A 14,128-nucleotide genomic window follows, 5' to 3' on the forward strand; every position below is an offset into this window, starting at 1 on the left:
GAGGTGCTTTTCATTTGGAGAATCATCAAGTATCCTCGGAGGATGCTTAACGCCCTGATTTCTCAGAGCCCTGCTCTTCGGAATCACTGCCGACCCTGCAAATTGCATTACTAATTCCAACCCAGGAAAATGGAATCCATCCAGATGGTAGATTTTCTTCCCCCTAAACCCTCTTGGAAATCAAGTTAAAGAAAAATATTTTTCTAAAACTAAAACAGGTTGAATTTTCCAGCCTTAAATCTCTTTGGCTGGTGGCTAAAACGTTCTTTACAGTATAGTTTTCCTAGGTTTTACATTTTTTCCTTCTCTTTGGAGAGGGGAAAACAATGAGTGTTTCAGCCACTTTTTGAAAGACTCCATTCACTAAACGCTATTAGTAGGAGCACTGGGCTGGGTGAGTGAAACCCACAGGTTTGTGGAAAACTACAGGAGTTAACCGAGGCAGTGCCTGCGGGACCCTGGTTCCCACAGTCCGTCCAGACGTGGGCCTCTTCCCCCACGTGCTGACCCGTGTGTTGCCAAAGCCACATGCTCCGAAGCACAGGGAATCTGACCAAATGGGGGAGCCCCTGGAGGGCTCTAAGCAGACGACTCCTTGGCCCAATGTACACTTTGAGCAGGTGCCTCCTGTAAGGGGCATGGAGCCCAGCCTGGCAGGCAGACCAAAGGTGCCCAGAAAGTGGCCGCCACGGTGAGCCGCTGGGTGGTGGTCAGACTACAAGCCAGAAAGGGCCCTCACCAGGAACTGAATCAGCTGACAGCTAGATCTTGGACTTCCCAGCCTCCAGAACTGTGAGAAAACTCATTTCTGTTGTTTAAACCAGCAGATCTGCAGCATTTTATCACGGCAGCCCAAGCAAACTAAGACAGAGTGAGATGACTCATATAAGGCAGAAAGCTAGCCGTCATGGGGAAGAAGAAAAGGAAGCAGGTCATGTTTCTTTGGGCTGTAGAGTCCGTCCAGATTGCATCAGCCTGCCTGGCGGGAGACCTTGGGCTGGCTCCCAAGCTAGAGTGGGGATTCAAAGCCCTCAGGAGAGAAAGTCTCCCTGGCACCTCTGTCCTTTTCCCGCCCCCTCACTGTGAGTCACTCTCCAAGCAGCCCCTGGCTCAGCCAGCACTTGGCTGCATGAGTTCAACTGTGTTTGTCCAAAGCACTTAGGGATGCCTGGAGCCTCTGGATGACATGGACCCAGCGGCAGAGAGAAGGCGCTCAGGCCTGCAGGGTGAAGATGACGCTGATGAATTGATGCTCAGGTTGATGGCTAGCTCAGGTGACCAGGAAAGCCAGCAGGGGCCTTGGGCTGGCACCGAGATCTGGGGAAGTCGTGACCAACCCGCTCCCGAGGCACTGCGTCCCCTCCCTGGAAGTCTCCCTCCAGCACCAACAGGAAAGGCAGCCATGGCCTCCTGGGCTGGACCAGAGGCACAACCTACACGTTCCGCTAACTGTCTAGGGTGTCCAAGCACAAGAAAAAAAATTCCCCTGCAATGAATGATGTGTGGGAAAGCAAACAGGGTGAATCATCATTTTTGTTAAATTTTCCAAAATTTTTTTATTGTGATACAATACCTATAACATAAAGTTTGCCATTTTAGCCATTGTTACACGTACAGCTCGGCAGTATGAAGTACATTAACAGCATTGTGCAACCATCACCACTACTTATAAAACTTTTTCATCACCCCCCAACAACCTGTGCCCATTCTCCTCTTCCCCCAGCCTCTGGGACCCTGTAATTTACTTTCTACCTCTATATATTGGCCTATTCTCAAAATTTCACACAGGTGGAATCATACAGTATTTGTCCTTATGGGTCTGGTTTATTTCACTTAGCATCATGTTTGCAAGACTCGTGTTGTAACATGTATCAGAACCTCATGCCTTTTTATGGCTGAATGATATTCCATGGTACCTCCAATATTTTGTTTATCCATCCATTTGTTGACAGACAGTTATATATACAATATTTTGTTTATCCATTCATTTGTCGACAGACACTTGTTTCTTTCCACCTATCAGCTACTGTGAATAATGCTGCCAACGAACATTGGTATACAGGTATCTATTTGAGTCCCTCTTTTAATTCTTTGGGGTATATACCTAGGAGTGGAACTCCTAGATCATATGGTAATTCTAAATTTAACCTTTTCAGTAACTGCCATACAGTTTTGATTCTATGCATTCATTTAATATTCATGTACTGACACCTCCTACATACCAAGACTGTAGACAGAGACAGTCTTCAAGGAGTTTGCCCTCTAGTGGTGCTAAGAGACAAACAACAGACCTGTGAATAAATACATCAATCCAAAATGGGTATACTGTAGATATAGACCATATCTTCTTCATCCATTCCTCTGTTGATGGACATTTAGGCTGCTTCCATGTCCTAGCTATTGTAAATAGTGCTGCTATGAACATTGGGGTGCATGTGTCTTTTTGAATTACGGTTTTCTCTGGGTATATGCCCAGTAGTGGGATTGCTGTATCATATGGTATCTCTATTTTTAGTTTTTTAAGGAACCTCCACACTGTTTTCCATAGCAGCTGTATCAATTTACATTCCCACCCACAGTGTAAGAAGGTTCCCTTTTCTCCACACCCTCTCCAGCATTTATTGTTTGTAGATTTTTTTTTTTTTTTTTTTTTTTTTTTTGCGGTACGCTGGCCTCTCACTGTGGTGGCCTCTCCCGTTGCGGAGCACAGGCTCTGGACGCACAGGCTCAGGGGCCATGGCTCACGGGCCCAGCCACTCTGCAGCATGTGGGATCCTCCCGGACCGGGGCACAAACCCGTGTCCCCTGCATCAGCAGGCGGACTCTCAACCACTGTGCCACCAGGGAAGCCCTGTTTGTAGATTTTTGATGATGGCCATTCTGACCCGTGTGAGGTGATACCTCGTAGTTTTGATTTTCATTTCTCTAATAATTAGTGATGTTGAGCATCTTTTCATGTGTTTGTTGGCCATCTGTATGTATTCTTTGCAGAAATGTCTATTTAGGTCTTCTGACCATGTTTTGACTGGGTTTTTTTTTTTTTTTGATATTGAGCTGCATAAGCTGCTTGTATATTTTGGAGATTAATCCTTTGTCAGTTGCTTAGTTTTCTCCCATTCTGAGGGTTGTCTTTTCATCTTGTTTATGATTTCCTTTCCTGTGCAAAAGCTTTTAAGTTTCATTAGGTCCCATTTGTTTATTTTTGTTTTTATTTTCATTAGGAGGTGGGTCAAAAAAGATCTTGCGGGCTTCCCTGGTTGTGCAGTGGTTAAGAATCCAGCTGCCAATGCAGGGGACATAGGTTCAAGCCCTGGTCCAGGAAGATCCCGCATACCATGGAGAAACTAAGCCCGTGCACCACAACTACTGAGCATGCACTCTAGAGTCGGTGCGCCACAACTACTGAGCCTGCGTTCCACAACTACTGAAGTCCGCATGCCTCCACAACAGAAAGCCCATGCTCCACAACAAGAAAAGCCACTGCAATGAGAAGCCCGCGCACCGCAACAAAGAGTAGCCCCCGCTCGCTGCAACTAAAGAAAGCTCACGCACAGCAACGAGGACCCAACGCAGCCAAAAATAAATTAATTAATTAAAAAAAAATCTTGCTGCGATTTACATCAGAGAGTGTGCTGCCTATGTTTTCCTCTAAGAGTTTTATAGTGTCTGGCCTTACATTTAGGTCTTTAATCCATTTTGAGTTTATTTTTGTGTATGGTGTCAGGGAGTGTTCTAATTTCATCCTTTTACATGTACTTGTCCAGTTTTCCCAGCACCACTTATTGAAGAGGCTGTCTTTGCTCCATTGTATATTCTGGGCTCCTTTTGCCACAGATTAGGTGACCACAGGTGTGTGGGTTTATCTCTGGGCTTTCTATCCTGTTCCATTGATCTATATTTCTGTTTTTGTGCCAGTACCATACTGTCTTGAACACTGTAGCTTTGTAGTATAGTCCGAAGTCAGGGAGCCTGGTTCCTCCAGCTCCATTTTTCTTTCTCAAGATTGCTTTGGCTATTCAAGGTCTTTTGTGTTTCCATACAAATTGTAAAATTTTTTGTTCTAGTTCTGTGAAAAATGCCATTGGTAATTTGATAGGGATTGCACTGAATCTGTAGATTGCTTTGGGTAGTATAGTTGTTTCCACAATATTGATTCTTCCAATCCAAGAACATGGTATATCTCTCCATCTGTTTGTGTCATCTTTGATGTCTTTCATCAGTGTCTTATAGTTTTCTGCATACAGGTCTTTTGCCTCCTTAGGTAGGTTTATTCCTAGGTATTTTATTCTTTTTGTTGCAATGGTAAATGGGATTGTTTCCTTAATTTCTCTTTCTGATCTTTCATTTTTAGTGTATAGGAGTGCAAGAGATTTCTGTTTATTAATTTTGTACCCTGCAACTTTACTAAATTCATTGATTAGCTCTAATAGCTTTATGGTGGCATCTTTAGGATTCTCTATGTATAGTATCATGTCATCTGCAAACAGTGACAGCTTTACTTCTTCTTTTCCAATTTGGATTCCTTTTATTTCTTTTTCTTCTCTGACTGCCGCGCCTACGACTTCCAAAACTATGTTAAATAATAGCAGCGAGAGTGGACACCCTTGTCTTGTTCCTGATCTTAGAGCAAATGCTTTCAGTTTTTCACCATTGAGAATAATGTTTGTTGTGGGTTTGTCATATATGTATGGCCTTTATTATGTTGAGGTAGGTTCCCTCTATGCCCACTTTCTGGAGGGTTTTTATCATAAATTGGTGTTGAATTTTGTTGAAAGCTTTTTCTGCCTCTATTGAAATGATCATATGGTTTTTATTCTTCAATTTGTTAATTGTGTATCACGTGTATCACATTGATTGATTTGCATATACTGCAGAATCCTTGCATTTTGCTGTGCAGTAGAAGCTAACACAATATTATGAAGCAACTATACTCCAATAAAACTTAATCTTAAACCCCTCCGAAAAAAACTTGATCATAAAAAAAAATGGGTACATGCCATGACAGAATACTATAAGGCACAAAGACAGATGACATGTAGGTGGGATTTAAACTGCAGGCTTGAGGGAGGTTTACCTGAAGGAAGGACACTTGAACTGGGACTTGAAGAATGAGCAGGTGTCAGGCAGGTGAAGGAGGGGAAAAGATCATTCTAGGTTGATAGCATGAGTGGTCCAAATATGGAAACAAGGGACCGAAAGAAGTTCAAGACAGCAGATCTCCCGGGTAGGATTACGTGGCACAGAAGGTGTCTGGAGACGTGAGTGTAGGGCCATACCACACGAGAACCTGTGAGACATGTCAAGGGTTCAAGGGTTTCTCTAAAGCTAACAGGAAGGGGTTTTCAGCTGAGACTGATGTGACCAGAGAAGCATTTTTAAAGATCCAGTCCTTTAAATCTATTCAAATTTCCTTCTAGGATACTCAGGAGTAAAACTTTCTTAAAGAGCTTTTTATTGTAGAAAATTTCAAACAAAATAGAAGAGTATCATGAACTCAGTGATGCCCAGTTCATGATCCATTTTGTTCATCTTTCCCCCAATTCACCCTCCCATTCTATACCCCAGATGATGTCGAAGTTTATCCCAGACATCCTATCATTTCATCCCTAAGTAGTATTTCCTATGCATCTGTAAAAAATAAAGACTCTTTTTTTAAAAAAATTTATTTATTTTATTTATTTATTTTTGGCTGCTTTGGGTCTTTGTTGCTGTGCGCGGGCTTCCTCTGGTTGCGGAGAGTGGGGGCTACTCTTCGTTGTGGTGCATGGGCTTCTCATTGCAATGGCTTCTCTTGTTGCAGAGCACGGGCTCTAGGCACACAGGCTTCAGTAGCTGTGGCACCCAGGCTCAGTAGTTGTGACTCACGGGCTTAGTTGCTCTGTGGCATGTGGGATCTTCCCGGACCAGGGCTTGAACCTGTGTCCCTTGCATTGGCAGGTGGATTCTTAACTACTGCACCACCAGGGAAGCCCTAAAGACTCTTTTTAAAAGCATGACTCTACAACCATTATTCCACCTCAAATATAATAATAATTATTTAATACTGCCAAATATCCAATTTCAAATTTCCCCAACTGACGTCTAATTTTTCTTTACAGTCTGTTGTTTGAACCAGGATCTAAATAAGGTCCACATATTGCAATGGGTTGAAATGTTTCTTAAGTCCTGCTTGAAATTACAAGCTGCCCCTCCCTCATTTGCTCAAACATTCCCTATGCAACTCTGTGCACCAGGCTCAGTGCAAGACCCTGGAGGTGCAGAGGAGAGGGCTCCCCACCCAGAGAGCTGCAACACCCTATGAAGACTTCCCCATGGTCATGGCCCACCGGAGGCTTGCTAAAGAAAAGGCAGGTGTGGGCATATGGTAAAAGCACCAACGGAGGATCATGAGTCTCAACCAGGACCCTCTAGGATTTCTGAGAGGAGGATCTATTTGCTGCATCTCAGCTGACTTTCTTCTCTCTGGAAGCCACAGCCAACCCATCCCAGAGAGAAGAGACCCTGCCTGGATGAAATCATAGGGAAGCCAGTTTTCCCCAAAGGACCTAATGGTGGCTGCCCTCACCGCAGCTGGTGCTCACAGATTTCTTCGTTTTTAATTCCTACCCATTTTTAAATGTCTACATTGCAGAACAGAAAGAGTTTCCATCTTGGACTCATCAATGATTGACCTGCTTTCTTGTCTGATCATTCATTCATCATTTTCTAATTATAATTTCTCCCCTTTGGGGATATCAGGACTGGATATTTACATGTAGGGACTGATTTGGTGATGCAGTGGTGTCCAGGGAGGGAGAAGAGGGCAAATGCAGGGCCGCATGCCTGCTGGGAGGCTCAGGGCACAGGAAGGGGCCATGGCAGTCACACCTTTCAAGCTATTCTGTTTACCATCCTTGGTGAGCTGGTATATGCAAAGCAAGCCCACAGTGCGATGCCATTTTATACCCATTTTATCAGCAAAAATGGAGAAGTCTAAGAGTTCCAAGTGCTGTGGCACATTCACCCAAAGGAATATCTTTCTGTAGTCAAAAATTAATGAACTTCCATTTATATACCGTTCTAGAAATGGCAAAACCATACAGATGGAGAATAGATTAGTGGTTGCCAAAGGACAGGGATGGGGTAGGGGCTGTATGCGTTTGAAAATGGGCACGACTGGGCTTCCCTGGTGGCGCAGTGGTTGAGAGTCCGCCTGCCGATGCAGGGGACACGGGTTCATGCCCCAGTCCGGGAAGATCCCACATGCCGCGGAGCGGATGGGCCCGTGAGCCATGGCCGCTAAGCCTGCGCATCCGAAGCCTGTGCTCCGCAACGGGAGAGGCCACAACAGTGAGAGGCCCACGTACCGCAAAAAAAAAAAAGAAAATGGGCACGACTATAAGTTTCTTTGTGATGATGAAACAGCTCTATATCTTGATTGTGGTAGTGGTTGCATGATACTATATATGGAACCAAACTGCATAGAGCTACACATGTGCACGCACACACAAACTCACACACACAGCTGAGTGTAAAAACTAGTGAAATCCTAATAGGTCTACAGTCAACAGTACTGTAGTAATGTTGATTTCCTGATTTATACTGCATTACAGCTGCATAAGATATCACCACTGAAGGAAACGGGGTGAAGGGTTCACATGACTCTATGTACTACTTTTATGACTTCCTGTAAGCATTATTATTTCAAAATAGGAAGATTTTTAAAAAAATAAACAAAATGACTACAGTGGCATGCAACAATATAGATCAATCTTAGTGATAATGTTTAAGTGAAGAAAGTACATCACAAATGACTACGATACTGTCTGTATAAAATTAGAATAAAGGAAATTGATTGACATAAATGCAAAAAAGCTATACAAAAAGAAAAGCAAAGAAAAACAAATACAGTATTAAGTATAATGGTTGAAGAGGAAGTCTTGGAAGTCTTGGAAGTCCCCAAGGGGGATGGGTTGAAAGGTGTACCATCTTATAAACATCTAGTGCAGGAATAGCCTGATGCCTATGGAGTCTTTTTTTTTTTCTTCTTTTTTTACTCCTTGTCATTCAAAACCATCAGTTCATGAAGGGCAGGCTGCCCAGTGTCTCTCACCTTTACTCCTGTGGCCATGTCTGCTATGAGAGGACTTCTATGACCAGGCTCCAACTGACAAAATTCTTTGTTTTCTCTGCCTGAAAACATGACAGACCCAATGTCAAGATTTCCTTACGGTTTTTTCTGACCGTTTAAATTAACATTTTTTAAAATAATAAACAGATGTTACTTTTACAATAAAAAATTCAACACAGCAAAAGCAATTTTTAAATTAAGAGTAATTCCATCACTCTACTGAACAGTAGCCAATGTTTTCATCCCTTTTTAAAAAACTTTTATTGAAGTATAGTTGATTTACAATATTGTGTTTCAGGTGTACAGCAAAATTATTCAGTTTTACATATATATATATATTTTTTTCTTTTCCATTATAGTTTATTACAAGATATTGAATAAGTTCCCTGTGCTTTACAATAGGACCTTGTTGTTTATCTCTTTTATATATGGTAGTGAACATCTGTTCATCCTTATTGAATGGGGTCGTCTGGTCTCTGACCACAGACGAAGTAGTTAAAGACTCACACGATAGCAAGTCAACTGCATGTGCATGGAGGCCAGCCCCTGGCGGACTCCCCTTTGGCCTCACATGGCCTTAACCAAGTTTGTCCCTGGGCCCTCTCACCACTACCACGGTTCTACATAGCAACTCAGACCTGCAGCATCTCTTCACCGACGCTCGCACCAACAGTGAGCAGCTGGCACAAGTCCAGGTGACAATCTTGACGTCTTGGACAATCTTCCCAGACAGAGGATTTGGAAGATTTGGGAACATTCTGGACACAGGAAAAGCAGTATTCTTCCCCTTCCTTTCTAACCACAGAGCATCTCAGGGCTTTGATTAAAAACCATGAGGTCTGGTCACCCTATGTTACCCTCTTCTCCCTTGCTGTGCACAGCAGCCTCGAATCCCACAGCTACACAAGCACGCTCTTCTCCACCAGCGAGAAGTGGGACAGGGCAAGAACACTGTCACTGTTTTATTTTAGAATTTCAGAGGCAGGTGGCATTTCTTCCAAAGGTAATTCCAATTATCTGTTGTTGGAATTAATGCTAGCCTTTCTGATTCACCAGTCTCTTCTGAGACACAGCCAACAAAGCTGGTGCTTGTTGCCCATGTGCACAAGTGCATATGTGTGTGGTGTGTGTATGCCTGTGTGTACGTGTGCGTATGTGCGTGTAAACCTCCCCACCGGCGGGAGGAGGAGCCGACCTTCCTTGGAGGACAGTTTCCACACTGGCTTAGACTCTCTCCCCAGACACACTCTGCTTTCCCTCCCATAGATTTTTACAATGTTTCTCTCAAGCATTATTAATTTTATCAAGCAGCAGACTGTCAAAATTTATGACTCTTATCGTGGCTCAAACCCAGTGCATCTTGTATTGATTATTTCCTAAAATACTCCTCCAAGGCTGGAGCACGTACCACTGCCTGGCTCCAGTATCCGCTCACACAGGAGGGTTCGTTCCCAGCAAATAATAAAAAACAACTGTAGCGGATATTCGCGGGCTTTTTTGGAGGGCCCCTGGGTCCTCTGTCCCGCAGATCCCCGCAGCAGTCCTCCAGGAGGAGCTGAGCAGGGCAGGAAGTGCTGACCCCATGTCACAGATGGAAAGGTCTAGGCTCAGGGAGGTCAAAAGACTTGTCCAACCAGGGTCACCTAGTAAGTGGTAGAAAAAGGGCCAGAAACCAGATCTTTGTATTCTTCACATGGACCTCTTGTCCCCAGCCCTCAATGCCCTTCACTGTTAAGCTGGAGGGAGCCCCGGGACCCTGGGTGGTCCAATCTTTACTGCCAGCCCACCCCTCTTTTGTACCACCAGCCTTGTCGCAAAAGAGCACCTGACACCAACACGTCCCAGTGCCAGGTAACCTTGCTGACAGTCACCCCAGTCCACCTCATTCCAACAACCCCCTCCTCCCCTTAAACCACCTGCTCTGCTGGAGCCAAACCTTAACCATCAGGACTAAGTAAATCCCTCAGAATCTCCAACCTGTCATGGCTTTCTTCATATTTCATTCTCTCCATTTACACTGTGGAGGCAGGAGAATGACTTTGTCATTGGTGGTATCCAGCTGTGGTCATTTTTACTCACCAGTTTGAAATAAATTGCAGTCACATTTGCTAAAGAACCAATCCCAAATGTAGCCACCCTGGAGCATTATAAATTGTTCGTGACAGTTCTTTTCCTTCCCGAATCTCTGCACAGGACCACGATCTTTGCTATTAGATCCAATGGGCAATGCCGTAGGAGTTCGCCATTAATGCTGTGATGTTGATTTAAGCATTCATTTGGGCTGGTCCATCTCAAGACATCGAGCAAAAGTTCCAGAACTAAGATGAGGCTTGATTTGATGGATTTCCTTACTAGCATATATTTTTAAATATCTTTTCCACACGTAAATTCTCTCTTCAGTTCTTCTTTCATTTCCGATCCACTAATTGTTCCTAAAGACTGTCAAATATTGACAAGGTTCCCCTCACATTCAATTGGCAGCATACTGAACTGCCCATACTGATAATGATCAATCAATAATTAATGCATTTTTCAGCATACATTTTTGCAGTATTTCTACTGTATCAATAGCTGCCTTCATTTAGATTTAATACATTCAAGTCAAACTCAATTCCCATATCAGACTGTTAGTTTATAGTAATTTTTAATGATAATGATTCCATATATGTATGGAGAATATACTCAAACTTGTATTTTATCCAAAATTATACCCCATGCTATTTACATTTCTGCTTACTAAATTCAGTCTCAAACAGAAGGAAGGTAGTTTTCCCTAAAATAAACCCCATTTCTTTGTAGAGCACTTGATGTATCAGACCTTCATGATGTAATATTCTGTTACAAATCAAATTTTACAAAAATGTACATTTTTGGTTTTATAAGCCCAGAGAGTCTCTAAAAGACAAATCTTTTTCTTCAACTAAAATCAACTGATTCAACATTGCTTGGGAATCTATAATCTGAGCCGTCTTCCCTCTGATATTAAAGACCCTTGCTGTTCCCTTTATAACCCATCAGTGGGACCCATTAGGAGCCCTACCAAGAGGACTGGGCAAAAACAGGTTCCTGATCTTAGTTTTCTAACATCAGTCCCCAAACTGGCATATGTGCTTCTTCTGTCTTCTAGTTTCAATTTCCCTATTTTAGTTACATCGTCTCAGTCTTACTGAATACATGTCCTTTTTTACAATGAGCCTTAAATTATTTTAGAAAGAGAAGGAATCAGAGTAAAATATACAAATAGAATAAATAAATTTTCAAGGATTCAGTCATCTGGGGCCTGCTCTAAACAAGATTGTTGCTTACTGGGCTATCCAGTCCTTACCCTCCCTCCAAAAGAGACCCCAATTCTGGCCACTTCTAACATCTCCCACCATCATCTTGCACCTGGACTACTGTAACAACCTCCCAGCTGGCCTCCTGTTCCACTCTGCCCCAAACATCAGGCATGGTGATCTAATATTTATTATTAAGGTAAAATTTATATACAGTGAAATGCACAGAGCATAAATGCATGAGTTCTGGTCCATTATCTACCTATGTAACCATCACGCCAATTAAGATCATGGAACGTTCCCATGCCCCCCAGAAAGTGCCCTCTTGCTCCTTTTCAGAGTCCCTGCCCCCCACAGGCAACCACTCTTCTTTTTGCATCAAAATTCACTAGCTTTGCCTGTTCTTGAACTTACATAAATGGAATCATATGGTATGTACTCTTTCATGTCTGTGTTCTTCCAGGCAGATAAGGCATTCGTGTGGTTTTCTGTATCCGTAGTTCATTCTTTTTTATGGCTGAGTGGTTTTCCATCTGTGAGTATTCCACAATTTGTCCATTCTCTGACTGAGGGACATTTGGGTTGTTTCCAGCTTGGGGTTATTATGAATCAAGTTGATACAAGCATTCATGCACAAGTCTTTCTGTGGCTATTTGTTTCCATTTCTCTTTTGTAAACCCCCAGGAATGCAACTGCTGGTTGAAGGGTAGGTTTATGTTTAATATTGTAAGGAAGTGCCAAACACTTTTGCAAAATGACTGCACCATTTTCCATTCCAACCAACAATATATGAGAATTCTAGTTGCTCCACATCCTCATCAATATTGTCTCTCTTTCCCATCTTTAGCTATTCTCGAGGGATTGTAATATCACCTCATTATGGTTTAAATGTGCATTTCTCCAATGACTAAAGATGCTGAGCACATTGTTATATGCTTATTGGCCATTTGGACTCTTTCATAGAGTCCAAAAAATCCAAACTTCTCATTGTGGCCCCCACGTCTGACTCTTACAAGGATTTTGCCCATTTTTTAACTTGGGTTGTGTGTCTTTTTATCATTGAGCTCTAGGAATTCTTTATATGTTCCGAGTACAAATACTTTGTATCTGGACATAACTTTTTTTCAGATATATGCATTGCAGATATTCTTTCATAGTTTGTAGATTGCCTTTTTTTTTTTTTTGGCTGCGTTGGGTCTTTGTTGCTGCACGTAGGCTTTCTCTAGCTGCGGCAAGCAGGGGCTACTCTTCGTTGCGGTGCGTGGGCTTCTTATTCCAGTGGCTTCTCTTGTTGCGGAGCAGGGGCTCGAGGTGTGTGGGCTTCAGTAGTTGTGGCACGTGGGTTCAGTAATTGTGGCTCATGGCTCTAGAGCGCAGGTTCAGTAGTTGTCGCGTGTGGGCTTAGTTATCCTGTAGCATGTGGGATCTTCCCAGACCAGGGCTCGAACCCGTGTCCCCTGCATTGGCAGGTGGATTCTTAACCACTGCTCCACCAGGGAAGTCCTGTAGGTTGTCTTTTTATTCTTTTCATGATGTCTTTTGATGAACAATGGTTTTTAATTTTGATAAAGATTACCTTATCCATTTTTTTTCTTTTACACTTTCAACATTTTGAGGTCCTCTCTAAGAAACCTCTGCCTTCTCCTTTGTTCTTGTACAAACGTTGTAATTGTGGAATTTGTGTTCACGTGTATAATACATCTCAAATTTTTTGTGTGTGTAGTGTGAGGTCGGGATCAAGGTTAAATTTTTTCTATCGTTTTATCAGTAGTTCCAACGCCATTTATTGAAAAGACTTTCATTTTCCCATTGAATTGCCTTGGCAACACTGTCCAAAACTCAAGTGAACATATGGGTGTGGATTTATTTCAGGACTCTTCATTCCGTCCCATTCATTTATGTGTCTACCCTAATGCCAATTCCACATACTCTTGAGTTGCTTTTTAATGTCTTGAAATCAAATAGGGAGAGCCCTCCAAATTCATCCTTCTTTAGAATTGCTTTAACGATTCTAGGCCTTTTGCCTTTCCATGTATGTTTTTTGAATCAACTTATAAATTTTGATCAAGGAACTAGAACACTTTTAAAATAAGCATTACATTGTGCTTGCCTTCTTCTCCTTCCCCATCCACCCTTGAGAAAACCCTCCAATGACTCCATTTACCTTGGCAAAAAATCCAAACTTCTCGCTGTGGCCCCCACGTCTGACTCTTCTTGCTCTCTGCTGTTCCTTATCCTCTGCTGATTCTCTCCCGGGACCACAGAGTGGGATCCCTGAGCAGAGTGCTGGGAGGATTCTGTGACAAAGGCTGTCTGTGGCCATTGTACTTCTGCCCTCCCCAGGGGCCTTGTCTCCTCCAGGAAAGCCCAAGAGAGGAAGGATGAAAGTGACATTCCCACGGCTCTGTCCAAAGACATTTTTCATCTGTCACAACATTACTGCAGTACTTTGACAGTTTCGGATTTGCCAAATTCTTGCCTTAAATTTAATGCCTCTTGTCTGGCAGCATGCTTCATACCAAATTCCTAGCTGCCTTGAAAATGTTTCTGATTATTAGTGTAATCACATAATTTATCAATACTGACAACACGTAATGATGAGTGCATCGTGTTGACATCACCAGCCTGATGCATGAGCTTACTTTGCTGTTGACGAAAAATGCATTATTTTACATTAATTTTAATTGAAAAGAGTGATGGATTATGTACCTTGCAACTTTACTGAATTTGTTTATCAGTTCTA

General features: G+C 42.7%; 1 protein-coding gene across 1 annotated transcript in view; it reads right to left on the bottom strand.

Moving 5' to 3' along the window:
• ACOXL (acyl-CoA oxidase like) overlaps nt 1-14,128 on the bottom strand; it is a gene marked incomplete at its 3' end in the record, with an annotated part of 362,800 nt that overhangs the window by 317,049 nt on the left and 31,623 nt on the right. The window contains 2 exon segments of the mRNA XM_079720397.1: nt 8,093-8,121; nt 8,124-8,172. Coding sequence (XP_079576523.1) covers nt 8,093-8,121; nt 8,124-8,172 — 78 coding nt within the window.

The sequence above is a fragment of the Hyperoodon ampullatus genome, assembly GCF_949752795.1.
Source record: "Hyperoodon ampullatus genome assembly, chromosome: 15".
Classification (NCBI taxonomy): Eukaryota; Metazoa; Chordata; class Mammalia; order Artiodactyla; family Ziphiidae; genus Hyperoodon; species Hyperoodon ampullatus.